Source organism: Gavialis gangeticus, unplaced genomic scaffold (genome assembly GCF_001723915.1).
Source record: "Gavialis gangeticus isolate Ggan-Ray unplaced genomic scaffold, GavGan_comp1, whole genome shotgun sequence".
Taxonomy (NCBI): Eukaryota; Metazoa; Chordata; order Crocodylia; family Gavialidae; genus Gavialis; species Gavialis gangeticus.
The window spans coordinates 163746821-163761297 of NW_017729024.1; the positions used below are offsets into that span (position 1 = coordinate 163746821).

Genomic DNA, 14477 nt, shown 5'->3' on the forward strand with positions numbered 1-14477 from the left:
CATGCACTGTGCCCCCCCCACCCCCACAGCAGCTCAGCTGCCCCCCACCCTCCACCTCCTCGCTCTCCATCTTGCTAGCCAGCCGGGTCTCCAGCTCTGCAGTGGTGATGGTACCAGTGCAAGCGCCAGCCCCCACCTGCTGCCTCCATTGCTCAGCCCTATGCCCAGGCCGGGCTGCAAGCCCAGCAACGAGCTGCCTGCACCATGCTCACCGGGGACTGGCTGGCCATCTCTACTCCTGCCTGCAGGAACTCGTTGAAATCCTGCCCAAATTTGCCAGAGGCCTTGGCCAGGTCTTGGGGAGTCCCGCGAGACGCCTGCACCAGCTCGTTGGCCGACTGGTTGAGCCCGGCAGCCGCCTGGTTCAGATGGCCCTGCGCCTCCTGGAAGTTCTTGCTGCTGGGGGGGAACTGAGAGAAGGGGTGGTCAGGGCCACAGCTGCACATGTGCATACAGCCCAGAGCCCTGGATGCCACCCCAGGGGTGCTGCCCAGGCCAGGAGACCCAGACAAGTGCACGAGCTGACCCCCACCACGGCAGCAGGGTCAGATGCCCAGGGTATGCTGCTGCGCTGGGCACTGTGGCCCTGACTCCTGCCCACAGCTCCCAGCACAGGGGCAGGGTGGAGGTGGCGTTGGTCATGCAGTGGTTCTGGAAGCTTCATGCTACATGCACCTGGGGTGCGGGTGACCATAGCTGATGTCATGAGCCCAGCTCTTCCCCCCAGCACCTCCCAGGTTGGGCCTGGCTCTTGCCAGCACCAGCATCCCGGAGCAGTGAACACTGGTGCAGAGGGCTAGGCCGGACCTTGGGAAACCCCAGTCAGCTACACGCATCAGAGGAGCTGTCGTGGGAACAGGGCAGAGAAAGGCCCAGCCTCAGCCCCAGGGTGACACTCACTGACTCGGCCAGCAGCCTCTTGCTGGCCTCGCTCACGGTGCGGATGGCGGCGTCCACATCACGCTGCCCCGGGAGGCAGTTCACGCAGCGGTTCAAGGCCTGGGACACAGCCTTGGCGACCTGCCGGGACAGTGGGTGGGGGCAGTCACTCATCTGTACATGTGCCCCCAACTCAGCCCGCCCCCCTCTCCAACCAAACCATGGGCCCCTCCCACCAGTCCCACAGGCACAGGGGATGTGCTCAACCTCACCAGGGACACAGGGCTGCTCTGGAGAGAAACTGGGGTGGGCCGGGGAGTGGCTCCCAGCATCACCAGGCCATGAGTCCTGTGCTCACCTGGGCCAGGTGCTGCTGGCTCTCAGGGTCTGCAGCCCTGTGCTCACTTGGGCCAGACACTGCTGGCTCTCGGGGTCCCTTGCACTCACCTGGGCCAGGCGCTGCTGGCTCTCGGGGTCACCGGGCTTGCTCACAGCCTTGCGGACCTCCTCAATGAGGTTGCTGGCCTTGTCCATGACGTCGCCAGCGCACTCCAGCATGGCACTCTGTGCCTGGGGGTCCGACGTGGTGGCCGCCACGCCACGGGCAGCCTGGCTCAGCGAGCGCAGGGCCTGAGCCACCTCCCGCGCAGCAATCCCTGCGAGCGAGATGTAGGCCAGGGCCCCGGGCTGAAAGGGGCTGGGGTGTTGCCCAGAGAGGCAGGGCTCTGCCCCTGCAGCTAGATGCACACGGCTGGACTGGCCCCTCCCAGGGCTGCCTGCCCCTTGCCTGGATTGCGACTGGCCACTGACCCAACACTCCCTGCCCACCGGTCTGTCTAGGGCCAGGACAAACTTCCTAGAGCTGGGACCGCCAGACATGCGACACCAGATGGGGCCTCACGCTGCGGCAGCAAGGGCCCATCTCTTCCCTGGTCCCCATCCCATTGAGCACTGCCTGTACCTGTGTAGTTCTCGTTGCCCTGGGCCACCTCTCCTAGCAGGTGGGCGATAGCAGAGCTGACAGCCTTCGTGCTGTTCCCCAGGTCCTGTGCGCACTTCTCCATCTGCAGGACAATGGGGGAGGGGGAGATTTCCCCAGTCAACAGCCATCCTTCCCCACCTCGCTGCCCCACCACATACCCCCTAGCTCTGCCGCTCCTGGGAGCCAGCATGCCCTGCCCCCTGTCCTTCCCTATCAGCCCTCACCGTCTCCCCAGGCAGAGGCTTGAGCTTGCCGTCCCTGGCGGCGGCCTTGGCTTCCTGCAGGTCTCGCTCCAGGCTCTGCACGAGGCTGAGGGCCGAGTCGATCTCCAGGGGCCCGCAGGCCTCCTGTGCCTGCAGCAGGAGAGGGGTCGTGACCACATGGGGTGGCAACAGCCCCCAAACCAGGGGCCCTGGGGCTCCCTCCCTGGGATCCACCCTGCACCACAACACAGGCCAGGAGGACGTCTCACTTTCTGGGCAGCCGTGCGGAGCTCGGCGAGGGCTGCGGCCAGGTTCTTGGCGCACTGGCTGAGCTGCATGGCGGAGGCCTGGTCTGTGATGGTGGGAACAGTGGCCTTGGCAGCAGCCACCATCTTTCCTCCGGGCTGTGGGGCCGAGAGAAAGGCCATGAGGACAAGATAGTGAGCAGCAGCGTCCCATGCCAAGACAGTGTCCCTGAGCCTGGCACCGCATGCCCAGAGCCCAGCGACCTGGTCATCCCAGCGATGGGACCAGGAGTCTCAGGGGTGCAGAGCGATGCCAGTCAGCAGTAAAGGGTGGGTGCAGAGTTCAGACCCCCGTCTGCCATACGGTGCGCAGAGTGGCTGTGGGGACCCCTGGGGCGCCAGTCCAGGTACCTGCAGGAAATTTTGGCTGGCAGCAATGAGGGCCAGCTGCGCGCTGGGGCTGTCCGGCTGTGACTGGCTCCCTCGCACCCCCTGCACCAGCATCGGGATCTGATCTGCAACCACCTGCAACCAGACCAGGGGCAGAGTCAGCAGGGTGCCCCAGACCAGGCTGACAACAAATGTGGCAAGGCCAGAGTGGTGCTTCCAGGACTGGCTTGACCCTGGCCCCATGCTGTTGTCCTAGGTGGCCACATGGCAGAGCCAGGACCAGCTGAGACCACAGCCAGCCTCACATCATTGGCCAGCACCTTCATTTCCTGACTCTCGCTGGAGACCTGAACCACCCGGGAAACCCAGGGCCCCTCCTGCAGCCTCCACAACTGGACGAGGATTCCCAGGAAGGCATCTCAGTACCAGGTCTCAGCCCGTCTCCCCAGGGCTCAAACAACGATGGTTCCAGCACCTGCCTCCACCTGGCTCCATGCAGGATGGGACAACGCTGCGCACAGCAGGTGCAGCCGCCTATGTCTAGTCTCCTCCGACACAACTTGTGTGTCATTATGCACCGCAACGTGACAGCGGGATGCGTCACCCGTGCAGATCAGGGCCCGGTTCTTAGCTCACTTCTGCCTCCAATTCTTTGTTCAACCCCCTGGATCAGCTGGCCAGGGTTGGGCCAGGCCGCAGACACCTGGCCAGCCCATGGCACAGCACAAGCACATCTCCCAGGCACAGGGAGGGCACCAGATGGGAGACAGAGCACTGGAGAGGTCTCTGGGCTGATGCTTTCCCTTTGCTGCACCCCCTTCTGCCACTGTCTGTGCTCCATCTGTCTCCTCTGTTATGTATGTTTTTCACCTGTAACATCAGCCTCCTTTTCACTACTGCCCCAGGGCAGGCTTTTACCCAAAACTGTCTTTCCCCTGATTTTGTAACTGCAGTTTTTTGGACATCTGCCTAGCACCAGCCCCGGTGAGTGGGAACCGTCTGGCTGGAAGAGGTTGTGGGAGATTGGAGCAGCCCCTGTGGCCTGTGCGGGGGACCTAAGGCTCCTTGTGCTACACCCAGCAAGGGCAGCGACAGCTCCCGAAGGTGCTAGCAAGCGAGCTTGTGGTCTGGGCCGATGGGGCTCTGTTCAGTACCACCCAATGGGCAGGAGAGGCTGAACAGTGCAGCCCTGCAGGCCAGAGGGCTGGGTGGGGGGAGGGTGTCGAAGCTGCAGCTGGCTCGGGCTGGGCCCGGGACAACGTGCCGCTTCCTTACCTTGCAGCTCTGCACCAGCTGCTGCTGCACAGCCGGGTTCTTGTTGAAGGAGGCAGCGTGCTGCGCGGCGGCAATGGTCTGCGTGGCGGAGGCTGCAGCCTGCTTGGCTGCGTGCTGGGGAGAAGGTGGCATGTAAGTCTGAGCCATGGGTGTGTGTCTGGGGGCTGGCACTTCCGGGGCACGAGGCAGAGGCAGTCGCCCATGTCCAGTACTGAGGCAGCTTCTTCCAGCCAGCAGGGCCTGACTCTTCCATCTGGCCCTCCCCCAGGGGCTCCTGCCGGTCAGCTCAGGGCCAGGCATGGGCTCTGCACAAGCCTACCCACAGAGCAGCACCAGCCCTGCTGGTCAGGGCAATATGATCCTGACCCATGAAGCTACAGCAGTGTGTGGAAGAGGGGGGCTCATGGCTATGTGGAAGAGGTAGGGTCCTTGGCGCCTGCCCTAGCCCTGCTTGCCCCTGCAGACCCCTGTGCCTATTGGCAGCCCCTGCCGCTGTGATCCTCCATGAGGCCCTCCCAGTCCAGCCTGGCCCGCTCACCTCCAGCTTGTGCACCAGCTTCTTCTTGATGGCATTCTGGGCTGCGGCATTGGTCGCCATGCGCAGCCCCTCGGCTGCCTCCCGCAGCCGTTGCTGCTGCTCCTCGCTGTCGGGGTGGGCAGCAGCCCCCTGGCAGCATGGGATATCATCAGGACAGATGCACCCAGTGGCACCGACCAGCCCAGTCCCCCACCAGCACTTCCTGAGCCTGGCCCGGCTCCCTGCAGCACGGGCAGAGCACAGGGGGAACAGGGAAGTAGGGTGCCCGAGCCCTAGGGGAGCCAGGTGCTTCCCCTGAATTGCTCAGCAGCAAGTGACAATTGCCCTCCATGCTCCCTCCATAGCCCCAGACCCCCATGCCTCCCTGCAGCCTCAGCACGGCCGCTCAACCCCTGCCCCACAGACCTTGGCTGCCTCCACCATCTTGGCGGTGGCATCGGCCAGGATCTTGGCAGCGCTCAGCAGTTTGCGCGAGTTCTCCAGGTCAGTCTCACCCTCTGCATCAGCCTTGATGGCATTGACAAGGTCGGAGGTGGCCTGGGCCAGGATGCGGGCCTGGCGCACCATCTCCCCTGGAAAGGGGGGAGTGTCTGTCAGCACCCTCAGCCTGTGCAGTGCCTCCTGCAGGAGGCAGATGCTCCCCCCACCCCCTGCCAGCTGCCATTGGGCCCCCAGACTGCCTCACTGCTGGTGCCATGTGCCCTACTGCCACAGGCTCTGTCCCCCACTCTCAGGCTACAGGAGACCTGGTGCCACCTGGATACCTTGCACAACCACACATGGAGCCATCAACCCCCGGGCACCAGCGCAGGGATGAGACACGGCCTTCAAGGATGGCCACATTTTGCCTTGTGGCACTCACCCATCGCCCCCACCACAGCGCCGCACCCTGCCCCACCTCACCTGCATCACCCATGGAGCTAAAGATGTTCTCCGTGACGTTGAGGATGGTGTCGGTGGCCTGGTCGTAGCGCCCGATGGGCTGCCCACCTGTGGCGTGCTGCTTGATGTGCTGCAGCAGGTCATTCAGGGCCTGGGTCACGGCCGTGGCTGCTATGCCCACCTGCTTCAGCAGTTGCTCATCATTGGTGGCTGCCTGGGAGGCCTCCACGCAGCACTCTGCTGACTTGGCCACTAGCTTGCCAGCCTCAATCAGCTGCTCCTGGCACACTGGGGAGCTGATGGTGGGAGCCACCACCTGCACAGAGGAGAGAACTTGGAGACACCTACCTGTACTGCAGCAAGGAGAGGGCCAACACCCCTGCCTCCCACACTGTGCTGCAGCACAGAAAGAATTATAACTGCTCTGCACAGAAAGAGTTAACCGAGGCCCCCACCTGGCCTCTCCCACTCCCAGAACGTACCCCAGGCAACCCCATGGACAGGGGCTGGCTCTTGCCTGTGCCGGCAGGCCAGGGCAGGGCCAGTACATGGAGAGAGAGGGGTTAATTCTGCTCATCAGCACAGGCCTTACCTTGGTGCAGGCCACAAGCTGGGAGGTGGAGAGAGCGCACTGCGTGGCGGCCGCAATCACCTGCGTCTGCAATACCGAGTCCTCCGTCTTCTGGGCCACGTTTTTGGCCTTCAGGACGAGCGCAGCCGCGGCACTGGCCACTGCCTTCGCCAGCTGCATTAGCATGTCCTGCAGGATGGATGTCAGATGAGAGGGTCAGCACAGCACAGGCAGCAGCTGCCCCACCACTGCCTGCTCAGCAAGGAGCAACTCCTGAAATATTCAGCAGGGAAATGCGAGCCCGACCTCCTACTCCCACCAGCTTGGCGGCACTGAACAGGCCTGCAGCACCACCTGCCCCGGGGTGCCACGACTCGCTGCACACTTGCCAGGCACCACGGGCCTGCTGTGCGCCTCACCCGGGCCACGGGCACAAAGGTGGGCACTGCTGGGGCCCGGGGTAAGCATGGACATGGGTAGCCCCCGCCCCGGCACTGCACAGAACTGCAGCTGCCCTGGAGTACAGGGGGATGGGGGCAGGAACTCCACAGACAAAGTGGGGCCAGGCCCATTGGCACCAGCCTGCACCACACCAAGCATCCTGTCCCACCACCTGCAGCCAGCCATGCGGCCTGGCTTGCCCTGTGCCTACACACCGCTCCCCACCCCTGGCCACAGCACAGCCCCTGCCCCAAGGGCCCCGATGCAGACACAGCCCCAGTCCACCACCAGCTCCAGCCACAATCATGGAGCCGTGGAGCACATGCACTGGCTCACTAGTGCCCGGCCCCATCACACCCAGATCTGCCCCTGTGGCAGCAGCAGCCCTGGCAGCAGTAGAAGGCAGGGAGCGGATGCCCTCGGGTCTGGGCGGCAGGTCTGCACAGCCGGCATGGGGAAGGGGCAGGGATGGAGCCCCATGCCCACACCCCTGCGCTGAGCCCTGAATGTGCCCAAGACAGGACGGGCTGTGGGGGTTCTGCCGGGAGGCACTGGGCAGTGACCCGAGGGCATGAGCTTCAGAGTCAGAATCAAATCACAAGAGAAGCAGGTTGGGACCCGTTTCCAGCCACAGCACCCAGCTGATTGTGCCCAAAGGAGGAGCACCCTGCCCAGAGGGGGGCAGCTGCACTGCGCCCTGCCCTCGTTACCGTCTTTGGGTCGGACGTGGGCAGGGTCCGAGCACACCGGCTCGCCACGATCTATATAGGATCCACGAGAGAAGAGGTGTTATGTCCTGGCAGTTCCTGGCATGGGCAAGAGGGCCATGCTGCCTGGCACAGCTGCCACACAGGGGCCCTACCAGCCAGCCAGCCCATGCTGGGGCAGGTGTGGGCAGGGCGAGATGGGGAGGGTCTGGATACTGTCCCCAGAGTGCATCTCCTGGCCAGAGCTGCATCCTCACCTGGAAGCGCGGGTCGGTGTCGCTCTCTCCGATCTGCTGCAGCAGCTCCCCGCTTGTCTGGCCCACGATGCCGGCTGCCTGCAGCAGGTTCTGGCGTGGCTGCCGGGCACATGCAGACACGTAGTTAGGATGGCACCGTGCCTTGTGCCCACCCCCCACCTTCCCCTGCCCAGCACCATGCCCCCCCTGCTAGCATCACACCCCAGCCCAGCACTGTCTTCCTCCCAGCCCACCATACAGGGCCCCCAAGCAAGCATCTGCCCTGCCTGGCTGTTCTCCTCCCCAGCCCAACGGCATGGCCCGGCCCCCACCTCAACGCTGGCTGGCTGAGCGGTCTTCAGCAGGTCCGAGACGGCGCTTGCCAAATTTTTGGCTGCTTGCAGGAGCTGCCGCCCATTCCCACCCTCGTCCTCCATGAGGGCGGCCAGCAGCTTGACGCCCTTGGACATCTCAGTGAGGTTGGAGGAGATGGTGGTGACAGCACAGCCCACAGCCGTGTAATCCGTGTCAGCTGGGTCCCCTGCATGGGGAAGTGCGTGTGTGGGTGTGAGGGGGCACAGACCACGTGCCCTCCTGGCCTGGGCAGCCCGGGGAGACCGGAACATCCAGGCCCAGCTGAGCTGGCACAACCCTGTCCCAGGGGACAGCAGGGACCTTCAGACCAGGCTGCAGCTATGTCAGGCCCACAGCCTGGCTTGGGGCTAACAGCACTGGTGTGGGGCCAGAGGCACTGTGCAGGGTGACGTTGGGTCAGCACCACGTCAGCAACTAGACCACATGCTCCAGAGAGAGAAAAGCAGCTCAGCGGTGGGGCCCAGGAACCTGGCTGTGCAGTGGAAGGTGGCAGCAAGGGGCACGGGGCAGAGGCGGAGGTCACTGTAACGTGGGGCAGCAAGGCCTGGGGGAAGGACAGCATGGCCAGGCAGGATGGCAGCCCCAGAGGCTTGGTTTGTGCTGGGGCAAGGGGCAAACAGTCGCTGCCCAGCTCCAAGTGTGTGTCCTAGAGAGCAAAGTAGGGGCCCATGGCGGGGCGCCGGGATGCTCAGCAGCCCTCCCCGCACTGCACACCTGCAGTCAGGTTCACCACGGAGGCAGTGCCCGCAGTGATGGCGTCCACCTGCGAGTGGATCTCGTGCTTCGACTCATCCATCTTGTTCTTGCGCCAGGCTTTGGAGGCCTGAAAGGGGGCAGCAGGGTCAGCTAGGGATGCTCCAGCCCCAACCAGCATAGAGAACCTGCAGGCCCAGTGCACCTCAGCCCCAGCCCCAGTTCCCCAGGACCTGCTCCACGGGACAGAGGTCACTCCCTCAGGCCCCGTCCCTCAACCTAGGCAGACAATCCCCCCAGCGCCAGAAAGGGCCATGGACACCCGGCACTCACAGCATCCTGCCCGAGTGGCGGCAGTGTCTCAAAGTCATCCAGCGTGGCCTGTGCCGCATGCACCGCCTGCATGCTAGAATTGATGGTACCGGTCAGGGCCTGCTGCGCCGACGTCTGCAACACAAGGTGGAGACGGTGCTAGTGGTTCTGCAGGGCTGTGCCTGTCACGCTCACCCAACCTGGCCCCCTCCCACCACCAGGCAACAGCAACACCCCAACATGCCGCTTGGGCAGGCACCTGCCAATGGATGGACATAGTGCTGCAGAGGGGAAGCCACACATCCCACAAGAGCCAGGCTGCATTGAGGGGTGGGAGAACACCAGGAGCCTGCAATGCCCAATCCCACGGGCCTGGACACAGCCTGGTCCAGCTAGGTTGCCTTCCCAGGCCAGTGTTCAGGAAAGCCCAGCATCCTGGGCACTGCCTTCACAGAGCCCACGGGGAGGGGACCAGGCAGCATCTGGCATCCGCCTCACACAGGGAAACCCCTCCATATGCATAGGAGAGCCCAGCTCAACCCCAAGCAACAGGTACCATCCATGGCTGAGGCTGGTGGGTCCGTGTCCTGCTCCCCTGCCAGCCTCAAGGGACTGGCACTAGTGGGGCTGGACATGGCAGTAGCTGGCCCCACTAGAGCCCAGGGTGCAGTGGCCACCACTGCAAGGTTGGATGGGAAAGATCACATGGGGCTGGGAGGGAGGAGTCCGGGGCCCCATGTGTGGCCTCCTTGCCTGGGGCTGCCATGAGTGGTGCTGGGGCTGCAGGGCAGCTTGGGTAGGGATCTGTGAGAAAGGGACACTGGCAGCCCCATGGGACCACCTGCGCAAGCACAGCCCTGGGACATGCTCTGCCCAGCCACGGGTGGGGAAGATGGCCACAAGCACCACAAGAAGCCCTGGGGGCAGCACCCACAGCAGCACAGGGAGCTCTTACCAGGGGGGGCATGTGCCCTCGGTGCATCTGCCCACTGGTGACCTGCTGCTGGGCCTGTGGCATGGTGCCCACCTGGAAGCTCTCAGGGCCACCTGCACCTGAGCGCATGACGGCCGGCAACGCCACAGAGCCGTGCTCCACCTTGCCCACGCGGTTGAACTGCTGCTGCAGCACCGTGGACCTGCAATGGGACCCCGCATGCTGCGGCTGTGAGCCAAGGAGGAGGCTTCCCTCCACCTCAGCACCCCCGCCCTGGCAGCACTCCCTCCCACCTGCCCTTGCAGCTCTGGGCATGGGGGCTGTGTCCCGGAGAATGGGGCTCTCCGTCATCCCAGCCCTGGCAGCACTCCTACCTGCCCTCACAGCTCTGGGCATAGGGATTGTGTCCCTCTGGGGAGGGGGCTCCTGACAGGGCCCCTCTTAGGGGTTGGGGCAGCTGGCAGGTCCCTGTGGACGGGCACTGCAGCCATCCTGCCCGCACCAGAGGTTTGGCTGAGAGCTGCTGCAAATGTCACTCAACCCATGGTCCTTTTGGTGTCTGAGGAACAACCCCCATTCCACCCCCCTGGGAACACATGGCCCCCCCGGGGCTGACCCTCCCAGGCCCGGGCCTTGCTGTGCCCCACCCATGGCTCGCCCAGGGCCGTACTTCTTGGGGGACACGGAGTCTTCCAGCATGGTGGACTCCTCATCCCCCTCCAGCCCGAAGTGATCCTTGCTCTTCTTCTGTGGGACAGAGACAGAGACGAGTGAGCTCACAGCATCTGTCCTCCTGGCAGCCCAGGCCCCGCACTCCACCCATGCAAGGGAGCCCCCCCAGAGATGCCGAAGCATGTTGGAGTGAGGCAGCAAGTCCTGCCAACCCTCCACCTGCCCTGGATGGGCTCTGCCAACAGCCTGTGTTTACAGCGTGCATGCCACTCCACTGCCCCCACACTCCCAGCCGGTGCAGCACTTGCCTTCTTCAGGATGATGTCAATGTAGCCGGCGATCAGCTGGGCGATCTGCTCCCCCTCCGTCGTCTGCACTGAGTAGTACCCGTCCTGGTAGTCCCCAAAGTCCTGCAAGGCCACAGTAATGTGTTGCATGGGGACTGGGCACCCGGCATGCTCCAGATGCCCCGGGCATGCTCTGCTCTGCTGGGTTTCCCATGCCCCAGGGATGGCCGGAGGGGCAGCAGTGGGAGTGCAAGGCACAGCTTGGTCAGAGACATGAGTCCAGGGGAAGGAGACAGGGCCTGTCTGTGTGAGCCTGCCCAGAGCTTGATGGCGTGGTGATGAGGTCTGGGAGCAGGGCAGGCAGGAAAGAGCATGCGGACAAATGGGGCAGGAGGGTTTGAGAGCCGAGGCCTTACCAGGGTGAAGCTCTTGGGTGAGGCAGCCCAGCGCTTGATGTTGGTGAGGTTCCACTCCTGAATCACCTCCTTGGTCTTCTCGTCCACCCGCATCACACACTCTTTGGTGATGCCCAGCAGCCGTGGCACCAGCTTGTTCTTCCCCTTCATTTTCTCCTGCACCAGGACACAGAGGGGTCACGGCTGCCCAGAGCCAGCCCCATGCACAGCCCCTGCATGAGCAGGAATACTGGGGTCTCGCTGGACAGTGGGATCCCCAGAGCCCAGCCCCAGGGGAACACTGCCTGGCCCCAGGGACGGAGAGGTTGAGAGAGGGAGACATGGGAGGTGAAGGGCTGAGGGGCAAGGGAGCCACTACTGTACCTTGACCAGGAAGAAGGAGACCCCATAGGTTTTCAGGGACCGGGCGAGTTTCACATAACGCACTTTAGCCTCAATCTCACTCATGCTGTTGCAGTTCTTGTGGGCCTGCAAAAGGCGAAGATAGAGAGGCCCCGTCATCCCCAGCCCTGGCTGCACCCTGCCCTACCCCACTGCTCCAGCCTTCCCTGCCCTGCCTCCCCGGCCTGCCATGGCCCACCTGCTCCCACACCCTTTTCGGGCCCCCACCTTCCACCAGGCCTCCACCCAGCCTCAGCCATGACCCACTGTAGCACAGCACGTGTGCCCAGGGCTGCCAGCTCTTGTGGCCCTCAGCTGCAGCTTGGCAGGTGGGGCCCCAGGGCCAGGCACTCTGCTCTCCTGCCCTGCAGACTCACCATGAAGATCTTGCGCTCTCCCTTCTGCTTGATGTACTCCTTGGGCAGGAAGTCCTTCAGGCTGCAGAAAGCATGGGGCAGGCCATCACTACTAGGGCTGGCATAAGCCCCAGGGTGTCCTGGCCCTGCAAGGCCGGGGCTGAGGCAACATGGGTGCGAGGGAACAGACACCTGCAGTGGCCACGGGCAGTGCAGGGTCCCTTAAGCAGCAGCCTCTGGTACAAGCCAACAGCCCTGGGTACGTGCCCTCACAGGTACCCTCACCGGTTAGGCCACACCAGGCCTGCACCTGGGGTGCACAGATGCTCCTGAGGAAGCAGGCATGTGCTCCCTGCCCTGGCAGGCACTCAAGGGCACTGGGCCAGGGTGGTGCTCAGGAGCCCCCTTGCCCCCCAGCCCCACACTGCTGGGCTGGCCAGAGGCCAGCTCCAGGCACTCACTCCAGGAAACCCGGCTTGTGCTTCTGCTCGTTGTGGGACCCAAACTGGATCTGGCACTGGTACCCGGCGAACTCGCAGGCCTTGTCGAAGGAGACGGGGTGTGAGCCGTTAAGGATGTCGTCTCGGGCCTGGAGGCAGCAGAGGGTGAGTGAGGCCCTGCAGGGCAGGGTCTGTGTCCCAGCCAGGCAGAGGCAGCCTGGCCACAGGGCTCTGTGGTGACAGCACCGAGCACATCACAGAGCCTGCTACCCCCCAGCCTCTCTGGGAAGGACCCTCCAGGCTTTGGAGCCTGACAAGGAGGGCAAGGGGTGCCTGGGCTGAGCTGCTCTGCAGACGCTCCGCACGTGTGGCCAGGGCCAGTCCTCACATGGCAAGATAAGTGTGTGGGCTGCCCTAGCCCAGGGCAGCAGGTGGGGGATGCCTAGGTATGAGCCACCTAGACAGGGGGGACCAGAACAGGCCTGAAAGCTGGGAACACCCTCCCACTCACCGTACTTGCCCTTTCTGGTGGCCCAGGGGCCAACTGCAGGAGTGTTGGAGATGGGACTGGTTGCGCTCAGAGCAGCAGCACAGCAGTGCAAGGGCTGAGCCCGGGCTGGGGGCTGCTCTGACCTCCGGCCAGGGCAGGAGAGGTTCCCTGGCAGGCACGGGGAAGGCCAGACCCGGACCTGGGGAGCCCAGTGCCAGGGTTGCAGCTGAGCGCTGTCTCTGCAGGCAGGCCGTGGTGAGGGGCACAGGGCCCCAGCAGAGGGGTGGCGGGGGGGTGGTACCTGCACATAGAGCAGGTTGAGCTGCACGGGGTCGCGGGAGTCCACATTCTGGTCTGAGTAAAAGAACTTGCGTCGAAGCAGCAGAGTCTCGCTGTCATCGACGCCCTGCTCCCTCAGCGTGCGCCCATGGTCCAGCCAGTTCACTGCAGGAAGTGCTGGGGTCAGCCAGGCATGGCCCAGGAACCAGGGGATGCTCAGAACACTGCCGGGGCACCAAGGGAGGTGGGACAAGCACCTGCCCAGGGACAGGCCTCCCCACACCCTCACCCTGGACCCCCCTGCCTGGTCCGGGCACTCACGCTCGTCATCCGTGTGCAGCTTCTGCTTGAGCTTCTCCATCTTCTTCTCATCACGCAGTAGGGTCTTGTCCTTCTTGAGGGTGCCGGTGATCTCCTCCTTCTTCTCCTCCATGATGTCCCGCACCAGCGAATACTCATCGTAGTTAGTGATGCCTGTGGGGGCGGAGGGCATCAGAGCCTCCTGTCCTGCCCCTGGCACCCACAGCCAGGTACTGCCCTCCCCTCCCAGCCCATCATGCCCTCACCAATCCTGGCACAGATGGTCATGAGCATGTCGGTGACGGTCTTGGAGTCATCCACCATGACAGTCTTCACAGTGCCATCCAGCATGCGGATCTTTAGGGGCCGCTGCTTCTTCTTGTACTCCATGGTGTCCTGCAGGCACAGCAGGGGCTTGGCTCAGAGCTGGCCCCCCGCCCCCCCCAGGGAACCGTCACTAAGGAGCGTGAGGGATGAGGAGGTGGGCCTGGCAGAGGACAAGGGCAGCCCAGAGCTGGGGCAGGGGGGAGGAGGGGGTGCCACTGCCCCTCTGCATGGAGTGGGGTGGGGGCAGGGCCCAGGCACTCACCCCGTTGCGCAGCATGTAGTAGTCCAGTGCCTTCCCAGCCTCCAGCCAGATGCCTTTCTTTGGGTCCTCATCCGAGAGGAACAGCCCGAAGTCACTGGCTGAAAGATAGAGCACAGGCCTTCCCAGTGCGGGGCTCTCCCAGGCCTGGCACAGCCCAGCCCCACCCTGCCAGGGGCCTGGGACACATCCCAGGGTGCAGGGTCTCCCCCAGGACACAGGCTGAGGATGGACGAAATGCTGATGTGGCTTTGCTGTGTGGGGAGAGGGGGAGCCGCAGGGGAGCGCATGTCAGCTGGTGCGTGCATAACCTCTTGTCTGCCTGCTCCTGCCCCAGGGAGGGAGGTGCTGCACGGGGGTGTGCTGCCAGGGAGCTCCCAACCGTGACCCAGGGGATGGAGCAGACAAGCAGCACAATCGCTCCACAGATTTGATCGCTCCACCATACTGGCTCAGGGTGAGGAGAAGGGGCCTCAGGGGCAATGAGGAGGGGACGGGCTGGGACAGGGCAGAGGGGTGAGGCCAGGCTCGGAGGCTCCCCAGGGCTTCGGGCTGATGAGGACTGTGCTCAGGTGTCCGTAGGTGAGGCCGGGCAGGGCGGGGGGGG

The 14477-nt window shown here is 64.2% G+C and overlaps 1 protein-coding gene across 1 annotated transcript in view; it reads right to left on the reverse strand.

The window, feature by feature from the left end:
- Positions 1–14477, reverse strand: part of TLN1 (talin 1) — an 83099-nt gene that overhangs the window by 30183 nt on the left and 38439 nt on the right. The window contains 28 exon segments of the mRNA XM_019518014.1: positions 56–203; positions 205–410; positions 901–1020; positions 1327–1535; positions 1841–1943; positions 2086–2214; positions 2334–2468; positions 2721–2834; positions 3975–4088; positions 4513–4641; positions 4918–5084; positions 5416–5710; positions 5987–6154; positions 7371–7469; positions 7682–7890; positions 8439–8547; positions 8751–8864; positions 9685–9865; positions 10334–10410; positions 10644–10745; positions 11039–11194; positions 11402–11506; positions 11797–11857; positions 12237–12364; positions 13007–13149; positions 13306–13458; positions 13551–13680; positions 13874–13971. Coding sequence (XP_019373559.1) covers positions 56–203; positions 205–410; positions 901–1020; positions 1327–1535; positions 1841–1943; positions 2086–2214; positions 2334–2468; positions 2721–2834; positions 3975–4088; positions 4513–4641; positions 4918–5084; positions 5416–5710; positions 5987–6154; positions 7371–7469; positions 7682–7890; positions 8439–8547; positions 8751–8864; positions 9685–9865; positions 10334–10410; positions 10644–10745; positions 11039–11194; positions 11402–11506; positions 11797–11857; positions 12237–12364; positions 13007–13149; positions 13306–13458; positions 13551–13680; positions 13874–13971 — 3902 coding nt within the window.